This window comes from Rhinopithecus bieti, unplaced genomic scaffold (assembly GCF_001698545.2).
Source record: "Rhinopithecus bieti isolate Rb0 unplaced genomic scaffold, ASM169854v2 scaffold_16834, whole genome shotgun sequence".
Classification (NCBI taxonomy): domain Eukaryota; kingdom Metazoa; phylum Chordata; class Mammalia; order Primates; family Cercopithecidae; genus Rhinopithecus; species Rhinopithecus bieti.
The window spans coordinates 1751999-1773907 of NW_016809297.1; the positions used below are offsets into that span (position 1 = coordinate 1751999).

The 21909-nt window shown below is 34.1% G+C and overlaps 1 protein-coding gene across 2 annotated transcripts in view; it reads left to right on the forward strand.

Annotated features, from left to right (window-relative positions):
• The first annotated feature begins 10262 nt into the window (after positions 1 to 10262).
• Positions 10263 to 21909, forward strand: part of LOC108540093 (isoprenoid synthase domain-containing protein-like) — a 145778-nt gene continuing 134131 nt past the window's right edge. Inside the window, exons 1-2 of one of the 2 annotated variants that reach the window (XM_017889078.1) lie at positions 10263 to 10401; positions 16019 to 16178. In XM_017889078.1, coding sequence (XP_017744567.1) covers positions 10376 to 10401; positions 16019 to 16178 — 186 coding nt within the window. In that variant the 5' untranslated portion in view covers positions 10263 to 10375. The remainder of the gene's footprint in view (positions 10402 to 16018; positions 16179 to 21909) is intronic. The other variant, XR_001888584.1, reaches the window with a different exon arrangement.

Genomic DNA, 21909 nt, shown 5'->3' on the forward strand with positions numbered 1-21909 from the left:
CCCTAGTGGAAGGGCAGAAGGTGGGAACAAGTGCACATGGCAGATAGAAGTGGGCTGAACTCATTTCTTTTGTCGAGAACACATTTCTGCAGTAACTAATCCATTCCCATGATAAAGGCATTAGTCCCTTCATGAGCCCTCATGACCTTATCACTTCTTAAAGGCCCTACCTCTTAATACTGTTACAGTGGCAATTAAGTTTTAATGTGAGTTTTGGTAGGGAAATTTAAACCATATTAATTATGAAGTTTTCTAGTATGGCTCATGGCTATTGCCAATCTTCCCAACCCTGTGTGTGCATGGAGTACTGTTCCTTCTAGTCCTTTGACTAATTTTCTCACATAGGCGCACTGATCAATACACCTCTGCTGTCTCTATGAGGAAGATATTCTGATGTTTTATAGAGCTCTCTCACTGTGAAGCTCTCTCCTCTCTGGTACTCTACCTGTGACTCTATTCTGTCTGCTTTGGTCTTCCCAGATTCTTAACTTTATCTCTCAATTAAAAGAAATGAAATCTGGATTCCTCCATGTACCATGTCCTGAAACTCTCTTGTAGGCAGTAGGATGGGGTACATGTACAGCTCACTTTGTTTTGTGTCTCTTAGGGATTACTTCTTCATTGTAACATGTATAATGCCTTTAAAAACATTGTTCCATATAGTTTGCTTTTTTAAAGTTGGTTGAGGAAGAAAAACAATTTCATCCCTAGTACTCCTCCTTAGTTAGAAACAGAAACTGGGTACATTGAAATTTTGAGTGTTTAATTTTTACACATTTAATACTCATTCACATTTTCAGGAATATTTTTATGTAAAGAACAAGCTCAGTCTGTTTTAGCTTAGATTATGTGTAATTTTGCCTGTTCCAGATCTAATTTTTCACAGTGAGATTTTAAGTAGTAACACTAGGTAGGAATAAAAATTCCTGTGCAGTATGGATGTGTAAATTAATGATCAAAATATTTAATGGGATATATGACCACCAATCATAATATATAAGCACATTTTGTTTGGACAAACCCTTTCCATTAACAATTTTTACCATGATAACATGTTGTGGATGGGTGGAACAAGATGACAAAGCAGGATTATCCAGTGATTGTCACCCCACCCCCAGAAATATCAATTTGAACAACTATCCACATGTCAGAATACCTTCAAAAGAGCTAAAGAAACCAAGTGAGAGATTCCAGTACCTGGTTGTAGCATGGTAGTAAGAAAATATGCATTGAAGAGAGTAGGAAGGACAGTTTGTTACCTGTGTTACTCCTCCCCAACTATGGCAGCATGGAATGGAGAAGAGAGATTGTTCACTTAAGGAAAAAGAAGGAAGTGAGTATAAGATTTTGCCTTGAACCCCAACACTTGGCCCACCACAATAATACTTAACACCAGGGTAATTTCCACAGCTTTGTATTTCAAGCCAGTAACTGCAGACTGAGCCTCTAGACCAGATGTAGCACCAGGTGGGACCCCAGAGCCCCATGCTTCAGTCTTTTTTTGAAGACTCAATCTCCAGTTTATACCACTGCCAGGCTTGTGTCAGTCCTCTGAACAGCACTCAGCAGCAGCAGGTGGCCCCTGGCTTCTGGCCAGATCTGGTGCCACACCTGATGTAGTGAACCTCAGGCTTCTGGCAGTGTCACACCTGCTACAGAGCTATCCCAAGCAAAGTCAAATCCCTATCTGTGAAGACTGTAATAAGTATCTACATATTTAAATGTGCAGACATTGACAAATGATCACAAGAGTCAAGAACAATCAGGAAAACATTACATGACCATATGGAAAAAATGTACAAGTGATTGACCCTAAAGAAATGGAGACGTGAGCTTTCTGACAAAGAATTCAAAACTTTAAGGAAGCTCAGCAAACTTGAAGAAAATACAGAGAAACAATTCAACAAAATGAAGAAAACACTAAGTGACCAGAATGTGAAATATAATGAGATTGAAATAATATTTTTTAGCTTCTACTAGATGATGCATGAAACAATTTTCAAAAAATCAAATCCTGGAGGTGAAAATACAATGTAGGGAATGAAAAATGCAGTAGAGTTCATCAACAGCAGAATTTGCCAAGCACAAGAAATAACCTGAACTTGAAGACAGGTTATTTTGAAATAAATAGAAGAAAAAAGAAGTAAAGAAATGAAGAAAGGTTATAGGGTTTATGGTACAGCATCCAAAGAGCCAATCTTTGAGTCACAGGCATTCATGAAGGAGGAAAAGGTAAAGGGATAGAAAGCTTAAATAGAATTTTTTTTTTTTTAATTTTTGAGATCAATGTAAATATCCAGGGACAGAAATGTCAAAGATCTCCAATCAAATTTAAACCAAATAAGGTGACTCCAAGACATATTATAATACTATCAAAAATTAAATGTTAGGAAGATCCTGAAAGCAGCAAGAGAAAGGAAGCAGATAACATAAAGGAATTCAAAATATAGCTAGCAGCAGACTTTTTGGCAGAAATCTTATAGGCAAGGGAAAAGCAAAAGGATATATTTAAAATGCTGAAAGGGGGAAAAAAAACTGTCAACCAAGAATAGTGTACCCAGCAAAGGTGTCCTTCAGAGATGAAGAAAAGATGAATACTTTCCTAGGCAAACAAAAACTGAGGCAGTATATCACCACCAGACCTGATATACAAGAAATGCTAATAGGAATCCTTCAAGCCAAAAAAAGTACAACACTAGTGAATGATATGAAAACATTTGAAAATATAAAACTCTATGGTAAAAGTATACAGTGAAATCCACAACACTCATATTGTAATGGTTGTGTGTAAATCATTTTTATCACTAGTGTGAAGGTGAAAATGCAAACCTATTAAAAATAGTAATGAATTTAAGGACATGCAATATGAAAATTGTGACATGAAAATTACTGAATATGGAGTGAGTGGAGTAAATGTGTAGAGCTTTTGTTGTTAAAATCAAAGTGTTCACCACCTTAAAACAATGTATTGTGGTTTTGTAAGCATCATGGTAACCACAAAGCAAAACTTACATTAGATACACAAAAAAATAAAAAGCAAGAAATTAAAAATGTAACACTAAAAAAATTACTTGGCCATAAAGGAAGATAGAGGAAGAAAGGAACAAAACTTGGCAAAACAACTAGAAAAAAATGGACAAAAATGGCATTTGTAAGTCTGTACCTATCAATAATTATCTTGAATGTAAGTACGTTTTTCCAATCACAAGACATAAAGTAGCTTAATAGAGTTTTAAAATCCAACAATATGCTGCCAAAAGAGACTAATTTCACCTGTAAGGACACACACAGACTGAAAGTGAAGGCATGGAAAAAGATATCCCATACAAATTGAAACAACAAAAAAAGCAGGAATAGCTGTATTCATGAGGTAAAATATGCTTTTAGTAAAGAAATATAAATTGACATATAATATATAAAATATAAATTGAAATATAAAATGACCTTTTTAAGGTCATTATATAATGTCAAAAGGATCAAGTAAGAAGATAAGACAGTTGTGATATATGCAACCAGTGTTGGAATACCTACGTATATAATATGAAGCAAATATTAATAGATCTGAAGGGAGAGAAAGACTGCAATGCAATAATTGTGGGGTACTTTAACACCTGCCACCAGCAATGAGCAAGTTAGTCAGAAAACCAATAAGGAAATATTGGACTTAAACTATGCTTTTGATCAAATAGACATAACAGACATACACGGGATATTCAATCCAAGAGTTGAACGGCTGAAAAGTGTAACTTTTTTCAACTGCACATGGAACATTCTCCAGGGTAAATCATGTTAGGCTATGAAACAAGTGTTAAAAAACTTAAGCTACCAAATAATATTTTCTGACTACAAAATATGAAACTATACATCAGGAACTGGAGGACTTTGGAGAATTCACAAATACTTGGAAATTAAACATCCTCCTGACTAGACAGTGGGTCAATGAAGAATTTAAAGTTATACTTAAAAAATTCCTTGAGACAAACAAATGGAAGCCTAACATATGGGAAATCTATGGGAAACAGTAAAAGCAGTTCTAACAGGGAAGTTGATAACAATACACACCTACATCAAAAATGAAGAAACATTTCCTTTCACCTACTTTTCACTTTAAGGAACTAGAAAAAAAACAACAAACTAAGCCTGAAGTTAGGAGAAGGAAGGAAACAATATAGATTAGAGCAGAAATGAATGAAATAGTAGGAAAATGGTAGAGTAGATCTACAAAACTAAGAGTTTTTTTGAAGGACTAAAAAAATTGGAAAACCTTTTGCTAGAGCTTGAATAGCCAAAACCATATTGAGGGAAAAGAACAAACCTGTAGGGAATCACATTACCTGACTTCAAAATATACTACAAAGATATAGTAACCAAAACAACATAGTACTGGTATAAAAACACACGTGGACAAATGGAATGTTATGGAATGCCCAGAAATCCCATGTTTATAGTCAACTGATTTAGACAAAATTTTCTAGAACATACAATAGAGAATGGGCAGTCTCTTCAATAAATGTTGTTGGGATAACTGGATACCCACATGCAGAAGAATGGAATTAGGCCCTTGTCTCACACCATATACAAAAACCACTCAAAATAGATTAGGGATTAAATGTAAGATTAGAATCTATGAAACGACTAGAAGATACATAGGAGAAGAGACTTATGACATTGATCTAGGCTATGACTTTTTGATATGACCCCAAGAGTAATGGCTACAAAAGCAAAAATAGGCAAATTGGGGTCACATCTAACTTAAAAGCTTCTGCACAGCTGAGGAAAAATGAAGAGACAACTTACAGAATGAGAGGACTCATACCTCTCATATGCGAACTATACATCTCATAAAGACTTAATGTCAGAATTCTGTAAAAAAAACTTGGCTCCATATCAAGAAAACAAGACATTAACAAAATGGTAGAAGACCTGAATAGACATGTCTGAAAAGGAAATAGATGGCCAATAGGTATATGAAAAAATACTCAATATAGCTAATCATCAGGGAAGTGTAAATCACAACCACAGTGAGATATCACCTCATGCCTATTAGAATGGCTGTTATGAAAAGGACAAAGACAAGTGTTGACAAGAATATGGAGAAAAGGGACCCCTTACATTCCCTTGTGGGAATGTAAATTACCACAGCCATGATAGAAAGCAGCATGGAGGCTCCAAAAAAATTAAAAATAGAACTACCATATCGTCTACCAACCCCACTACTAGCTACATATCCAAAGGAAATGAAATCATTATTTCAAAGAGATATCAGTACTCCTGTGTCCATTGCAGCATTTTTCACTGTAGCTAGGATATGGAATCAACCTAAGTATCCACAAATGAATGGATAAAGAAAATGTGAAATATACACAATTAAATACTCTTCGGCCATGAAAAAGAAGGAAATCCTGGCATTTGCAATAATGTGGATGAATTTGGAGGACACAATATCAAGTGAAGTAAGCTAGGCACAGAAAGACAAATACTGAATGATGTTGCTCATGTGGAATCCAAAAGAGTTGATATTATGGCAGTAGATAGTAGAGGGTTAGGGAAATGTCAAAGAATATACACTTTCAGCTATGAGGCCGTACATGTGTACATTGTATAGATTTAGTCATTCTACAACTAATGAATACTTCAGAACATCATGTTGTATAGAGTAAACTTATAAATCTTATCTGCCTATGTGAAAATTAACAAAAAGTTGTATTTCTCTTATATGTGGTAGCCACTATCTGACGATATGAGCTCTTGAAATATAGCTAAACTGATGACCTGAGTTTTTATTTTTAATACTAATACATTTGAATTTAAATGTAGCAGTATATGGCTAACGGCTACTCAAGTGTACAGTGCAGTTGTAGACTTTTATTTTGCCAACTGTTGATTTGGGTCTGCTTTATCACATGGTGTAGCTTCATGGAAAAAAAAAATCTATTCAAAATCAAATGTTAAGTTGGCATTTTATTTTAATCCAGAATAGTCCAACAAAGTAAAACAACAGTGACCTTCCAGTTTTTTATTGGAAGCGCTGTAACTGTAACTTCTTGTTATTATCTTTTGTCTATGGTCATTCTTTTACATTTCTTAGCACAGTTTTCATAGATTTTCACATTTTAATGACAAATTCAGAATAAATATGTATAAGATGTTAATCTTATATATCTACATTGATTGTGATTATTAGATTATCTATTTCCTGGGCTCAAAGAAACCTAAGATTATTTTGCCAAAACATTGTTCCTGAAGTTATTAAATAATTACTCATTACCAAGACTTTTAATGATTTGGGCCACACCTAAGATAAGGCACAGGGTGAATTGGTGGAGGCTGTTATAATATGACTTGGATACAGTGTATAACTGCCTTACAGGCATCTTGGTCATGTCTTTGAATATTTTTTTTCCTGTGTATTCTGAATACCTCATCTTCTTAAAAAAACTTTTCTAAAAAGTTCTCTGGCAGGCCTACATGGCCTGCAGAGAAACCTTGAATAATAAATTACAGATTAATGCTTAAGCATGTAATAGTTTTGTATGATGAAAAATGAATTTTTGACTAATTCACTATCTTGTCATTAAAAGGTTTTATAGAAAGATTATGTTTATGACTTTTCGACGACACAATTTTTTAAAAAACTGTATTACATGCAATATAATCGATTCTTATAGATTAAAAGTAGCATGATGGACTTGTAGTAGTTGGCCTAAATGCCAAAGTCCTCTTTATTTGTGAAGTAAACTCTAAAACTGTTTAGTATTTTTTTTTTAAATGACAAGTAATGCATGCCTACATGGCCTGCAGAGAACCTTAATAATAAATTACAGATTGATGCTTAAGCAGTAATAGTTTTTATGATGTAAAATGAAATTTTGACAATTCACTAAAACATGACATTGTAAACTCAGATAAATTTTGAAGAAGCATATACCTGTTTTTTTTTTTTTGTAACTTCTTTGCTGATTTATATTCTGACAATTTTCTTGGAGAAAGTAAATGAACGTAGAAGTATGTTTTTTAGATAGCTAAACAAATCAATGCTTTATATTAATCAGTGGGATTGTTCTTTTGATTCTAAAATTTGTTACAGATGTTAATTAAGGTAATTGTAGATGTATGTAAAGTTGAGATAATTGTTCCATAATACAAGTGTTAAAGTGATGTTCTTATAAGAGAGACCACCTTGTAAAGTAAAATAATTTGAAAAAATATTTATTTTATGACTTAAAATACTTTTGAAGTTAGGTTTTCTTATTAACTGTTTAAAATGTGAATTTCTGATTTCATTACTTTGATCTTTTGAATAAGGATTTGAAACAGTGTATAATCACGTAGCATTTGTACTGATGTTATGAAACTCATTTACTTTTTAATTCTTTGACTCAAAAGAAACATTTAAATCTTTTGTATGGTTAATGTTTTAATGCAATGTGTTTTGTTTACTACCATTTGTTAGCTGCCATTATTTCTCCATTTAGTGTTGCTGGTATTTTATTTTGTGAAGATTTACCAATGAGTTGCTAAACATTTGCTTTGAGTTTCCATGATAGTTTATAATTTAGTTTCTATTCATCAGAATTATGAGTTGACTTTGATGATGACTCTGATTGAATTTTGTTCTACAATGAAGTGGTTCACTATTAGAAGCTTATTTTTAAGCATAATATACTAAATTAATTAACAGAATCTAATTCTTAAATAGTTGATAAGATAGTTTTTCTAAAATCTTTTCTAATCCTTCAGATCAAATATTACTTTGACCTGTTTAGTACTGGCTGGTTTCATCAGTTTTTAGATTCATTATATTTCTTTTGAAAAGTGATGTTTTGAAGATCCTGGGTGTCATTAACGCAATTTACTTTTTTATGCACATGTTGATAATTTTGCAGCTATTATGTAGATTCAAAGAATCTCTCTAGCTTATCTGCCAATTCTTTCTAACTCATAACAAGAATTTTCATTTTGACCATCCTTCTTTCCACTTTGCTGGGCATTAAGCAATGCAATATTTAGGTATATACTTAAGCTTCAGAAATTGACTTTCTTTTTAGTGAACTAAACAGAGACTGTTTCCCCTCATACCACCAATCCTGACTCCCTTCGCGTGCCTTTTATTGTGAACACAGACTCTGCAATGAGAGGAAAGTGTGAAATGTGGGGTTTTAAAGTACCTCATGCTGGATACTTTCCTATAGTCCTTTAATTAATATTATCTGTTCTCAGAAGTAAAAAATCCCATTTTAAAATACAAAAAGTTAGCTGGAATTCATCTGGGACCAGGAATATATTAAATGATTGCTAGACAAACATAAAGCTTGCGTAGAGCTGAGTGTAAAGACACACAAGATGCAGAGGAGGCTTTTCCAAACACTGAGAGCCAGAAACCTCGCCCACCCACCAAGCCATGAGGCTAACCACATGTTAAATGTTTAAGCAGTTTACCAGTTTATATGAGTAAATGTGCTACCTTTCATTAAAATGAAATTAGATATTCTTTTTTGGAGGACAGAAGGATAGCCTTATCTTTTTTATGTATATGCGAGAAAGAACTGTTGGAAATGTCACGCTGCATGGGAAATACTGTTTTACTGTAATTTCTATGTAGTGAATTAGTGAACGGTACAAAAAGACATCAAAAAATATCTACCGGATGTGTAGCTATAAGCAAATCTGCAGAACTCAACCTATATGAAATGCTTGGCTGTATTTCAATAGATGCAAGCCTGTCCTGGCTGTAAGTTTATTTTATTAAGGCAAAAACATTTACATTTCTCTTGAGTTATCATTTTGCAACCCTCTGCTGTGGTTATATAAAACTGCCCTGTTTTTTTAAAATTGTGATTTTGTAGCAACTGAATTTTTTTCCTAGAACATATGAGTAGTTGATATATTTTCGAAGTTCAAACTTAGTAGCACTATTTAAAGTATATGCTTAAGTTTCATGGTATTAGGAAGAACATCTGCAGGAGATTGTCTTCTGTTTTCATGTCATCATCAGGCCTTTGCATCTGGTAAAAGAGAATTTTGAGATGCATCCTACTTCTTCATGCTTGAATTTTGTTAACCTAATTATGCATTTCATAAGGTTGAGTTCTGTATCTGTGTTTAAGTTAATTCATGAAAAAGACCCTGTAAATACTTCTCCTATGTCTCCTTAAAGTCTTGAAGTTTTTCTGTAATTTAAGTAGTTGGTTTGATGGGATAACATAGAAATAAGTCAGTTTGTAGATGGCATCTAAGTAACAAAGGTAATTCTGTAGTTCAAAAAGTTAAATAGTATGTTGAGACTTAACATTAAGCAGCAGTGTTGTTCCTTAGTCCAGCTGGCATGGGGGTATGTAGTGAGTTATAGGCATATGCCACCATGCCTGGCTAACTTTTGTATTTTTTGTAGAGACAGCATTTCGCCTTGTTGCCCAGGCTGGTCTCAAACTTCTAGGCTCAAGTGATCTGCCTGCCTCAGCCTCTCAAACTGCTGGGATTACAGGAGTGAGCCACCATGCCTGGCCAAGAGTGACAAGAGTTAATATATTGTGTATTTAAAAATAGAAAAGAGGACTTAAAATGTTCCTAAAACATAGAAATTATAAATGTTCAATATTCAATATCAATGGTCAGCCTAGATATACTGACTTGATCAATACACATTCTATGTATGTAACAAAATAATCACAGTACCCTATAAATATGTAGAAGTATTATGTATCAATAAAAAATTTAAAAGTTTTAAAATGATCACTATAATATTTTCAAGAAAACGTAACTGCTGAAAAGTAGTCTCTATAAAACCCTCTTAGTTTAAGAAATAATTACATATTAGAGATGACGATTATTGATTACATTGAAAGAGATTCTTTTAAAAAACTTAATTTACTTAAATGGATAATCACTCTTCTTGAATTTTATTTATACTGTTAATTTCTTAGTATATGTAATACTGTATTTCTATCTCGCTTACTTAAAAATTATGAATTAAGTTGGATGATTTGATGAAATCACATATACTTTATGCATTTGATTCTAAGCGAAAGAGAATATTAGCATTTGGTTTTTCAACCTCATGTTCTCAGTGAGTGTTTACTACGTCTGTATTCATGAAGGAGGATTCATTGATCTTAAGTATGTCTTGAAGCACAACTAGAAATTAACACAAGTTAATAAAGATTATTGCAATATTGTGATCATATGGGTTTTGAGCTTCTTTAATGTTTTTTCCCTCCAGAGAAAGTTGAAGGGAATGATATTCTAAAGATTGTCTTTTGTATTTTGCAGGTTCATTTTCTTGATTTTAAATTAGTACCTCCCAGTCAGAAAATGGAAAACCTAATGCAGATTAAAGAATTTTCAAAGAAAGTAAAAGAAAGAAATATTTTGTTATATGGCCTTCTCATATCTTACCCACAGGTAGGTAAAATGTTTATCTTCTGAATGTCTGTTCTGTAGACTAGTTTTAATGGTAGGTATCCGATTTGTTAAAAGCAGAGGATATTAATGATAAGTGAAATTATGGCTGGAAAGTTACTCATCTATGTGTGTGCTATCATAGTAGAACCTCTTGCCTCTAGAAAAATATAGAAACAAATAAAACTCACTAGTATTGGGGAAATGCTAATGAGCAAGCATCTCATATTAGGTATCTCAAATAGAACTGTCAAGTTTATCAAATAGAAGCATGATTTGCCCAGTTAAAATTGAATTTCAAATATATAATACTTTTTGTAAGTTTGTTCCAAACATGAAATTTGAATTTCAAATCTAATAAAATTCTTATATTTATCTGGAAACCCTACAAAGCCATAATCCTTGTCCACTGGTATAATTTAAGATTGTTTACTTTTATGTTATGTTAAAGATATTGGTAGTCAATTGTTTCTCTCCCTAAACAGGTTATTTAATCATTTGAAAGCACTGCCTAGCATTCAGATTATACAAGGGCATGGTACTTAACTAGAGAAATACATTCATTGTCACTGTCTTCAATAGCTGCATGCGAGGTACACTGAAGGTACAATGAGCTAGCATTACAGATTCTTTGTGCAGAGAAATGCTATTTAAAACAAGGAATTTGGAAAATCTATTAGGAAATAGATTTAGGGGAAAAAATTTGGAGAATCTGTGGATTTGTCCTTTGTGCACAGATAGCTTTCATTTAATTTGTGACTACTTTAGAGTTTCTTGGAGGTACCATACAAGAGTCTAGCAAGTTAAACAGTCCACTGCTTTTTTTAGTGGTCTCAAAAATAATTTGGTACTGAATGTCCTGCGAATGACAGATATTTAAAGTTATTTATGGGTAGTAACAGCTATTGTTTATGAAATTATTTCAGCTGCATTTTTAACCTGTGGGTAACATTTCTTCTGAAACTATGCATTTTAATTAAATATAAGGACCATCTTTTAGCTAGTCCCTTGGTTTTCTTTTAACTTAGAGGTGGTTGTTTCCTCTGTGTCCAAAATATGCAAGCATGACCTCAGTTATCAAGAGCTAGGCAAATTTTAGTTCACATCGGATAATGGAATTGCAAAATGTTAATGCTGTAGGGGGCTACTGACGTCAGGACAACCAAGGCCCAAGGAGTTACATATATTTGCCCAAGGACAGATAACTGGTAGAGTAACAGAACTCAGATCTGTATCCATGGTCAGTAATATTTTCTCTTTAAGAGATTCTTTTTGGGCTGGGTGTGGTGGCTCATGCCTGTAATCCTAACACTTTGGGAGGCTGAATTGGGTGGATCACTTGAGGTCAGGAGTTCAAGATGAGCCTGGCCAACATGGTGAAACCCCTGTCTCTACAAAAAAATTAAAAAGTTAGCCAGACATGGTTGTGGGCACCTGTAGTCCCAGCTACCTGGGAGGCTGAGGTGGGAGAATTGCTTGAATCTGGGAGGTGGAGGCGGAGGTTGCAGTGAGCAGAGATCCCCGCCCCTGCACTCCAGCCTGGGAAACAGAGTGAGGCCCTGTCTCAAAAAAGAGAAAAAAAGAAAAAGAAAAAAAAATCTTTTTTGGTTGTACTCAGACTATTACAGTGGGGAAAATCTGTTCTTTTTCTCTTGTTGTCTAAAGGAGTCATTGACAAACGCTACTATTGTCACATAGTGCAGTTAGAAAATAGAGTTTATTGAGGCAAATCTCAATCAGAAATTGGAGAGTATAAATAATCCCTGGAACTCTCATTTGTTCAGGCAAAAAGAGTCTGTATGCACTGCACTGTAGTTGACTTTCCAGTAGAGAGTAATGTTGCCAGGTTATATATATGATGCCTAGTTAAATTTGAATTTCACATAAACAATAATTTTTAGTGCATGTCCCAAATGTTACATGGAACATACTTGAATTGAAAACTCTTTGATATTTACTTGAAATTCAGATTTAACATTAACTCAAAAAGAAAGTTTATTACTTAAAACAACCTCTTTGTAGATAGCTTAAATATAGACTTATGGATTATGTTATTGACTTGGCCATTTATACATAGTATAAAGTTTTCTGACTTTATCTAATGCTCAGTAACTCATGTAAAATAATTTGGGATGATTTGAAATTCTTGCTCTAGATTAGAAGTGTAACATAAAGCTTGCTTTCACAATTTGTTGAATGAATTGAAACCAGGCCTTATCTCTGTCTCTCAAATAATCCTATAGACATGACTGTGGATAATTACAATGAGTTTTCATAGTTTAATTCTTAAAAGAGACCTAAGGACAAATAAGAAGGTACCAAAGTCAGTTCTGTTAATTTTTTTTTTTTTTTTTTTTTTTTTTTTTTATTGAGACGAAGTTTTGCTCTTATTGCCCAGGCTGGAGCGCAATGGCACAATCTCGGCTCATTGCAACCTCCACCTCCTGGGTTCAAGCGATTCTCCTGCCATAGTTTCCCAAGTAGCTGGGATTACAGGCACCCACCACCATGCCCAGCTAATTTTTGTATATTTAGTAGAGTCGGGGGTTTCACCATGTTGACCCAGCTGGTCTTGAACTTCTGACCTCAGGTGATCCACCCGCCTCGGCCTCCCAAAGTGCCGAGATTACAGGTGTGAGCTACTGTGCCTGGCCAAATTTTTGTTTTTTTAAACAAAAATTTGTAAAAGATTGTGGAGAATTATTATAAAAATCCCCAAAACAGGATATGGAACAATAAAATTAAATTTTTTGGTAGCAGAATTAAATTAGACTAAGTCCCTTTTAAGTATAATTTTAAATAATTCTATGTGTAAAATATTATTCACTTGTCATTATTAATCTAACTTTGCTATGCAAGTCATCGTCAAGGTCCATGATACAAAGTTATATTTGAGGAACCTGTACTAATCACCTAAAAATCTGTATTTGATCTAGCAGTGAACTTACAGAGACAGAATATTTCTGGCATGAATAGCTTAAGCCAATAGCTTAGAGTGTGTAGTCTTAATTTTGTTGAAATCTGAAAATACCTCTATAATGACTTTTTAATGCAAATATTTGCAACTATATATTTTTTTAATTTTGCATGTGAACTTCTGTGAAAGTAAAAATTTTAAAGCCTATAAAATATCTAAAGTACTGTAAGCAGTTTTGTCTTTAACCTGTGCATTTTACATGCTTAGGGATTTAGCAATAGAAGCACATAAGTTCAAAGTTAAAAAGTTTCCCATAAGCTATTATAACTGATTGTTTCTTTCACTGAACTAGTGTCTGTTGCCCTCCACATTGGAAAAACTAGTTATATCACCTCAGACAAGCAATGTAAGTTTTATAGGCCCCAGGTTCTTCATTTGTAAAATGCAGATGTCAGAACTTCCACATTAAAGCCTATGTTGGATGAGAAAGTGGAGACAGAGGATGGTGTTGCTAGCTATGTCCAGAGATGTGTTATACATACATATCTCACTCTGACACACAGACATTCTGGAACTGAGCCTGGTTTTTCTTTCCTTTCCATATGTAACCACAAACTTCGCCTGCACTATTATTTCCTTTCTTTTACTGGAGAAATTATTCATTACTGTGTATATATTTAAGTAGAGTTCAGAGAGGGAGCTGTTCTTTTGTCAGATGTCTTGATCAAAGTACAGTGGAAGACAGTTGGGGAGTTAGGATCCATCAGAGGAAGGCTGAGGAGCATATTAAATGTGGCAGCATGGTGAGGAGTGTATATCATTTTAGCCTATCTGTTTTCTCTTATTTCTTCCCCACTAAACTGTCATTTCACTAACTTATACTGGGAAATAGAACTTTTGAAAGCAATGTTAGCTTACTCAGTATTTTAATTGGATGGGGACATTGGAAAGGATGGCACTAATGGGCAGACCTGCAAAAACCAAGCCGTGGAGAGGCCACTGGATAAAGCAGAAGCACTCTCTTACTCTCTCCCTTAACCTGAATTGTATGTTTTCTTTTGTTCCTACAACTGCAGATCTGAGAGACATACAAATAAGAAAGTTACCAAAGCAGTTCTGTACATTTTTATTTATTTTTTTAAATTGTAAAAGATTTATGAGAATTATTATAAAAAAATCGCCAAAACAGGATATGGAACAATAAAATAAATATTTTTGGTAATGAAATTAAATTATATAAACCTGTATGTACTGGTCTTGTGTTACAAAGTATAAACCATATTGTTCTACTCGATGACGTAAGTACTATTCTTCTCTATTGTCTGGGCTTTGAAAGTTTTCTGTTTACTGTAAAGGACATCCAAGAAACATTCTTGATTGTCAAACTCCGTGTGATTACCTTAAGCCAACTGATAATGATACAGGAACAGTTTTCACTGCTCTATTACAGCTTTGGTCCTAAAGATCTGAATGTATAGGCTACCACTGACATCCATTTTTTTATCTCAAAGGTCAGCATTTGCTCTGTGTCCACTAGATAGAGAAATCATCTTTAAGTATGCATGATCCTTTGGAGAACAAATGGGTGTATGCTGTCAGTTAGCAGAACACTGATTTTTTTTTATGGTAATTATGGGTGAGGTTAGATTTAGAAGTTCAACTTTCTGCAATGAACAATTACTTGGAATTTAACTGGGAATTATTTACTAAACACAAAAAACTTTCCATGGCACCGAATTATATGGCAGATGTACCAAACATGCAACACCAAATCTGTTTACAGAAACCCATAATACCCTCTTCAAAGTAATCAGGCTTTTTTGATGTGGGAATGTTTCTGAGACTAAATATTTTTCGCTTTCAATATTGTTTTGACTTTTATTGTTTAGACTTAGTCATTCTTTGGGAAAATGCAAAGGTCATAAAATATGTTTTCAAAAATTTGTAATTTTGAAAAAAACTGTTTTTAGAGAGTTTGGTTAGCTTACTTGGCAGACTCATTAGAGAATGGCGGTAAGCTTGTTTTACTTAGAAATATGTAAATGAAATGCAATATTAAACACACCTTCTGCTACAGATTTTTTTGTCAATATATAATGCATGTATTTTCAGAGTACATTTGGTAATTTGATCCATTTACATCATGTGTAAAAATAAAATCAGGGTAATCAGGATATTCATCACCTTGAATATTTATCTTTTCTTTATGCTAGGAACATTTTAGTTATGCTCTTCCAGATATTTTGAAATGTATTTTGATTATTAACTATTGTCACCCTACTGACGTATTGAACAGTAGGTTTTATTTCTATCTAACAGTGTGTTTGTACCCAGATCTTTTCTTTCTTTTTTTTCCCTGGATACAAAAAACTATTTTCTGTATGAGAATGAAGAGAAGCATCCTCTAACTTAAGGAGGGTGCTGCCATGGAAATTTTTAACGAGCAAATTCCTCTGAACAGTGCATTTGTTAGCTGTTACTACATAACCCAATATTTATTATCTCACGGTTTCTGTGGGTCCTCAGGCTCTGGGTCTCCATCAAGGATGCAACCATCTCAAAGCTCTCCTGGAAATTTTCCCAAGTAGCTCACTCATCTGGCTGTTGACATAATTCAGTTCCTCGTGTGCTATTGCACTGAGGCCTCAGTTCACGATTTCATGAGCTCCTTACTGCAGGCCTGCTTCTGTTCTTTGCCACAAGGGCCTTTGCACAGAGTGTCTGGAAACATCATAGAAAGCAAGAGAGAACCAGAAGATGGAAGTCGCAGTCCTCTGTAACATCAGCAACTGACATCCCATCCCCTTTGCTGTATTCGGTTCGCCAGAGGCAAATCACTATGCTCCACCCACACTCAGGGGAGGTAACTACACGAGGGTTATCATTGGGAACCATATCAAATGCTGCCTACCACAGTAATACTGGAGTGCTGATATTGTAGGCTAAGTATTTCTTGCTACTCACTCCCATGAAGATTAAGGAGTTTATAGGGTAAATAGGGCTAGACATGTTTAAACACACACAAAAAAACTGCAAATTATATACATGTATCTATCCATACGCATGTGTATATGTATATACTTTTTTATTGCATGTAGAGTGATAACAGCTGGAAGAGGACATAGGGTAGTAGAAAGGCAAAACTTATTTTTACGTTATCTGTACAATTGTTTTTAAAGAGCTTGATTTGGATCAGATACATATCAAACACATTAGTGCAATTGTATCATTTTCTAATTTTTATTAAAGAGAGGGAAATTGCATATAAGTGAAAAAAATGTGGATGTAATATTGAAATGGACATCTTCAGCCATAGCTTTACGTTCTGGTTCTTCAGTAACCTTGTGGTCATTCTCAAGTTACTAACATTTGTCTTTCTCTATTTAATTATAAAGTGGCTGTATTATTTTAGATACCAAGCTTAAATTTTTTAAAAAACCAAAGCGAATATTTTGTTTAATAGCTTGTTCTTATATACATTCCTAAAGGATCTCGTTCTGTAGTGGTTGTATTTCAGATGATACAACCTAAAACTCTGCGTTTTAGATTTGCTTTCAAATCTTTCTTTTTTTGTGTGAATGTAAACTCAAGATTTTATTTTGTTCGTAATAAAACAAAAGATGACACTTAGGGCTGGGCGCCGTGGCTCATGCCTGTAATCCCAGCACTTTGGGAGGCTGAGGCTTTCAGATCACCTGAGGTCAGGAGTTCGAGACCAACCTGGCCAACAGTGTGAAACCCCGTCTCTACTAGAAATACAAAAACTAGCCGATTGTGGTGGGGAGCACCTATAATCCCAGCTACTAGGGAGGCTGAAGCAGGACAATCACTTGAATCCCTGGGAAGCAGAGGCTGCAGTGAGCCGAGATTGTTCCACTGCCCTCCAGGCTGGACAACAGAGCGAGACTTGTCTCAAAAAAAAATGATCCTTAGAACTATCACTTGGCCCTCTCTCTTCTTATCTTCTTCCAGTTCAAAATGCTTGCATCTTTTGATAGCTAGCATTCTCTTAGATCTGCAGTTGGACTGGGTTTAATGCACTCAAGCCTTAGCACAATCATCTTTGTAGTTTCAGCTTTTTCCTGGATAACTGGCTTAGTCTACCTACCAGAGCCACCCTGCCATCTGTTGTAACACTACTTTCCCTGGGCAGACAGAGAATCCTTGCTCTTCTTGTCTTCTGTCACTTTGTGGTGTTGGTGCTTGCTACACTTCTCACAGAAAATCTGGTGGGTTTTAGGAATGTTCACGTTTGTGGGAGTGCTGTTGGCACGGAAAGACTCAAATCTTTCTATTCATTCTAAGTCCAAATATCCAGCTTATTTTCTCAGTGCCCAATGTCTATTCTGTACAATGTAATGTGCCGGCCACCAAGGGGTAGTACGAACTTCCAACAAGGTTTCAGTCCTCAAGGAATTCATACACCTGGAGATGATATCCTTCAAAATTACACGGGCGTACATATGAAGAATGGGTGTTACACACTTATTCTCTATCTTGTTCTACCACATTTCTAAGATGAATCAGCCAAAGATAGACTTCTTTGATAAGGGTGGGACACACAATAGTATAAGAGGAAGGCTAATGTTCACCTTGCCTGCCGTGCTGTCTCACCTGGTGCAGGGCAGCTTCTGTGTGTCATAAAGGTAGACTCCATAGAGTCACCACAATTTAGAAGATCATTATGAAGTGAGAAAATTAAATGCATTATCTTGAAATTATGAAATTACAGACTGCATTTTTTTACCTAATGTATTGTTTTTTCAACTCATGTATTTGAAAGGAGATTCAGTATAGAACACTGCAAAATCAATGAAAGTGGTGTTAAGAATATAAATAGAGGAGATTGGAACTTAAGACAAATATTAAACTGGCAAAAATAGAGGTATAAGTTATTTTTTAAAATTGTCCCTTATCCCTTGTTTTGTGAGACTTCCTCACTATCCCAACTCATAGCATAATAAAAGGAATTATTTTTGACACTATGAGTTTTATGTTTTAATTAGAGCATTGTATGAATGGCAGTGCATAGGTAGGCTATATTATTTTGATTCAGGTTAGTGAAGTCGGTGTTACAAAATAATTGCTAGAAAATGGTGTTATTACAATTGAGAAAGTTGAGATGCATACAGTAAAAGCATGTAATGCAAAAGGTGTTGTGTTGCAGAAGTTCTAGAAAGGTATTTCCAGGAGATAGTTGTATAGTAAGTCAAGAGGAATAGAAACAAAAAGAAGGCAATTTGACAAGTGAAATCCTACTGGTAGTCTTCAGGGAAAACGTGTTGTGGACTTACAGAAAATATTGATATACTTCATTGGGATTCGTCTGATTTCCTGTAACTATTTACTCAGTAAAACTCCAGCTCTATTACTTGTATCAATGAAAAATTTAAAATGGGAATTGATTTTAGTCTTTGTCCAGTTTCTGATATTTTGAGTAACGAAATATAGAAAAAATAGTGGCATGACAAATAGTCTAAAAGAACAAACTGAATAGTTAGGCTTTGCAAAATTGAATGTTTTCTAATGTACATGGCATTATTTTAGTGCATTGAAATAAAATGTGTGTATCCTGCTTGCAGCAGTTTTATGTAGAATTTCCTTGAATAATACGTGAGTGAGGGAGATATCTTTGTTTGTTTTCACTTTATGCAACACTAATTATCCAAACTGCATAAGCAGCTGTACAAGAAACTGTAAAATTGCAGTGTTTAATGGAGTCAAGTGAAGAGCATCACGTTCATGCTGGAGGATTTGAAAGCATCAAGAAGGGTAGGAAATGAAACTAGATAGGAGAAATGTGAAGTCAACCTAATTTTAAAGATTTGACATTCTAAGTCAATGGCAATAAGTCTGAATGCTTTGAAACATTTGCAGCATATTGCCTAATAGACGCTGTATATCATTTTAGAGCAAAGGTAAGTGATTTCCAGAATCAGGAGCTATCTGTCCAAGAACCATTTTCCAGGAAAGAGAGTGGAAGAGTGGTAGAATTTGGTCATATGCAAAATTCCTTACTTTCTTTCCCACTCAGTAAAGAGACTTGTTTGTAAAATTAGAGCATGTGTTTATAGTCTCTGAGAATCCTATCAATGTTTCTGATTTTGATCATAATGGAAATATAAAAGGACTTTCTCCATGGAGAATCAGGAAGGTGTGTAATGTTTGGCATTTAGTTTTGTTTATAGAAAATAGCAAGATTTATTAGTTTTTCTTGCATCTCATTATTCACCTTTGACAACTGGTAAGGAAGTATACTTTAATTAAGATTCAAACTTCCTCTTACTCAATGGAAAGTGACAATGTACTAATGCTGTTTAGAAATGAGTTGGTTTAATAATAAACACATCTACAGTAATTCCTTTTAGACTCTGGATTTTAATGGACAGGAAAAACACAGATGTTTTACATAGACACTATTCATGATTATTATGCTTTTGTCATTGTTTATATGTATGTTTGTAATTACTGTATCATTCTAAAACACTTTGTAAGGAGGAATATAAAGAAATAGTGTTCAAAAAGAGTACCACAGAGAATTTGCCACTTTTTCCAGCTAAAATTGTACTTTGTAATCTTTTCATTTTTACTATTTTCTTTTTTTAAAAAAAGGTTCAGAATTTGTACTTATGCTCAAAAGTTTCTAAGTCACAATTGAAATAATTAGACCACAGATCTTATGTACAGACAAATCTTTCAAAAGAGGGGTTCAGAAACACAAGAAACTAAAAGTTCACTATTAAACATACTACTTTTTTTTTTGTTTACCAAAAATACTTTTGTATTAGAAGTATTGAAGTTAAGACGCAAGGAAAGGAAGTTTAATTTTGTTCATAGGCTTGCAAGCTGAAATCAGCACAATATAAAATGTATTAAAATACGGATCACTAAACTATATATTACCTACTGGTATGTATTTACATCATTGGTTTGAGCCAACCTTATGCTCCATTCTTACTATAAGGTAACAGAAAATATTTTGATCTTCCAGTGGGGATATGCTTTTGTGAAAATATACCAATCACTAAATCTTAAGCCACATATAGTTTTTTAATGTATGAAAATACGCATTTGTGGTTTTATAATATACCTATCTGCATTATACTATTCATTTCTAGTTGCCTTTCAGTGAAGAGTCAGGTCATTTCTTGCTTATCTACTGGTTAAGTATCTTAAATTCTGACTTGATCTGTTTGTTTTTAAGTAAGAATAATATATTTTCTAAAATATTATTAGGATTTAAATTTAATTGCACCATGTTCACCACATTAATTCTCTTATCCGTTTATTAAATTTCTGGCTTCTTCTTTAAGATGTTTTGATGATATTAAAGGATATTGGCTCTTCAGGGAGGGTAGTCTTTTTTTTTTTTTTACTTTTATAGTTTAAGAAAGTCCAGCATTAGCACAGACCTGCTTGTAATTTTCTCACTGTAATAAGAGGAAATAAGCCAAAGCCCCTAGATAAGAAGTTGCTCAAATCTAGTTACTCACTTCCCAGTTCTAGCCCATGAAGAAATGAATAAGCATGATCCCTGAGTCTGACTTTTTAGATGAAAATGGTTACATAAGGTTTCTAAAACATGCTGATTAGAGAGCAAACATTAAAACATGCAATGGCAAATCTTTCTGAACTTTGGTAGCAATTTCAATAATGAAGGCATTGTATTTAGCCTAAAAATTACCAGTTTAAGCAACTATATGAACACAACTGGTGATGGGGAGGGGGGAGTAATTTTTAACAAGTGACCTAGCCAATATAATTTCAGAGTCTCATTCGTATTTTCTACAGTTTTACCTTCTATATCATAATTTCAGTTTTTCTAATAAACCGAGAACACCAGGCTTTGCCAGCAACATCATGAGAACATGGATTTTCTTCACCAGTAACTTTCTCAAGTCATGTAAACCAGGGTTACATCAGGTTAATTGGGTGTTAAAAAATGCATGCCTTTTGTTATTTAGAATTTAATTATCTCCTCAGGCATGTGAGGTTAGCTGAGCAATAGCAAATGTGGCCCTTGTTGTAAATTCAAGAACACAAGTGTGATGGTGGATAGCTGTTTTGCCTTCTGCTGCCTGTGGGACAGTTGTTTGCAAGCCTCTGTCTTGCGAAGTGCTGTGTATATTGCATTGAGATTAAGGATCTTTTCAGCTGGTCTATATTTGGGGCTTAATAAGAAAGCATATGTGCTGAGAATCGTGGAGAGATATCTCTTCTAGGTCTTTGAATTATGAATTCTCTGATGTAAAATATACAGTAAAGAAAAATAATCAGTACAAATCCAAAAAGTTACCAAGTTACAATTTTTAAAAAATCTTAGGAAAAGTCATAGAAATTGCTACATTTGATTCTACTGTTATAGATGCCTTGGCTTTAACAAAGCTTATGAAGACAGGGGACTATCTCTCTATGACTTTTCAGTTTTACTTGGTGCTAAACTTGAATGAATTATCTCAAAATTCTGTAGTTTGACTCAAAATTTCAAAATTGGACTTAGGTATGGTGGCTAAATGATTGCTAACTCTGTGCCTTCTCAGTTTTTTTTTTTTTTTTTTTTTTTTTTTTTTTTTTTTTTTTTTTTTTTTTTTTTT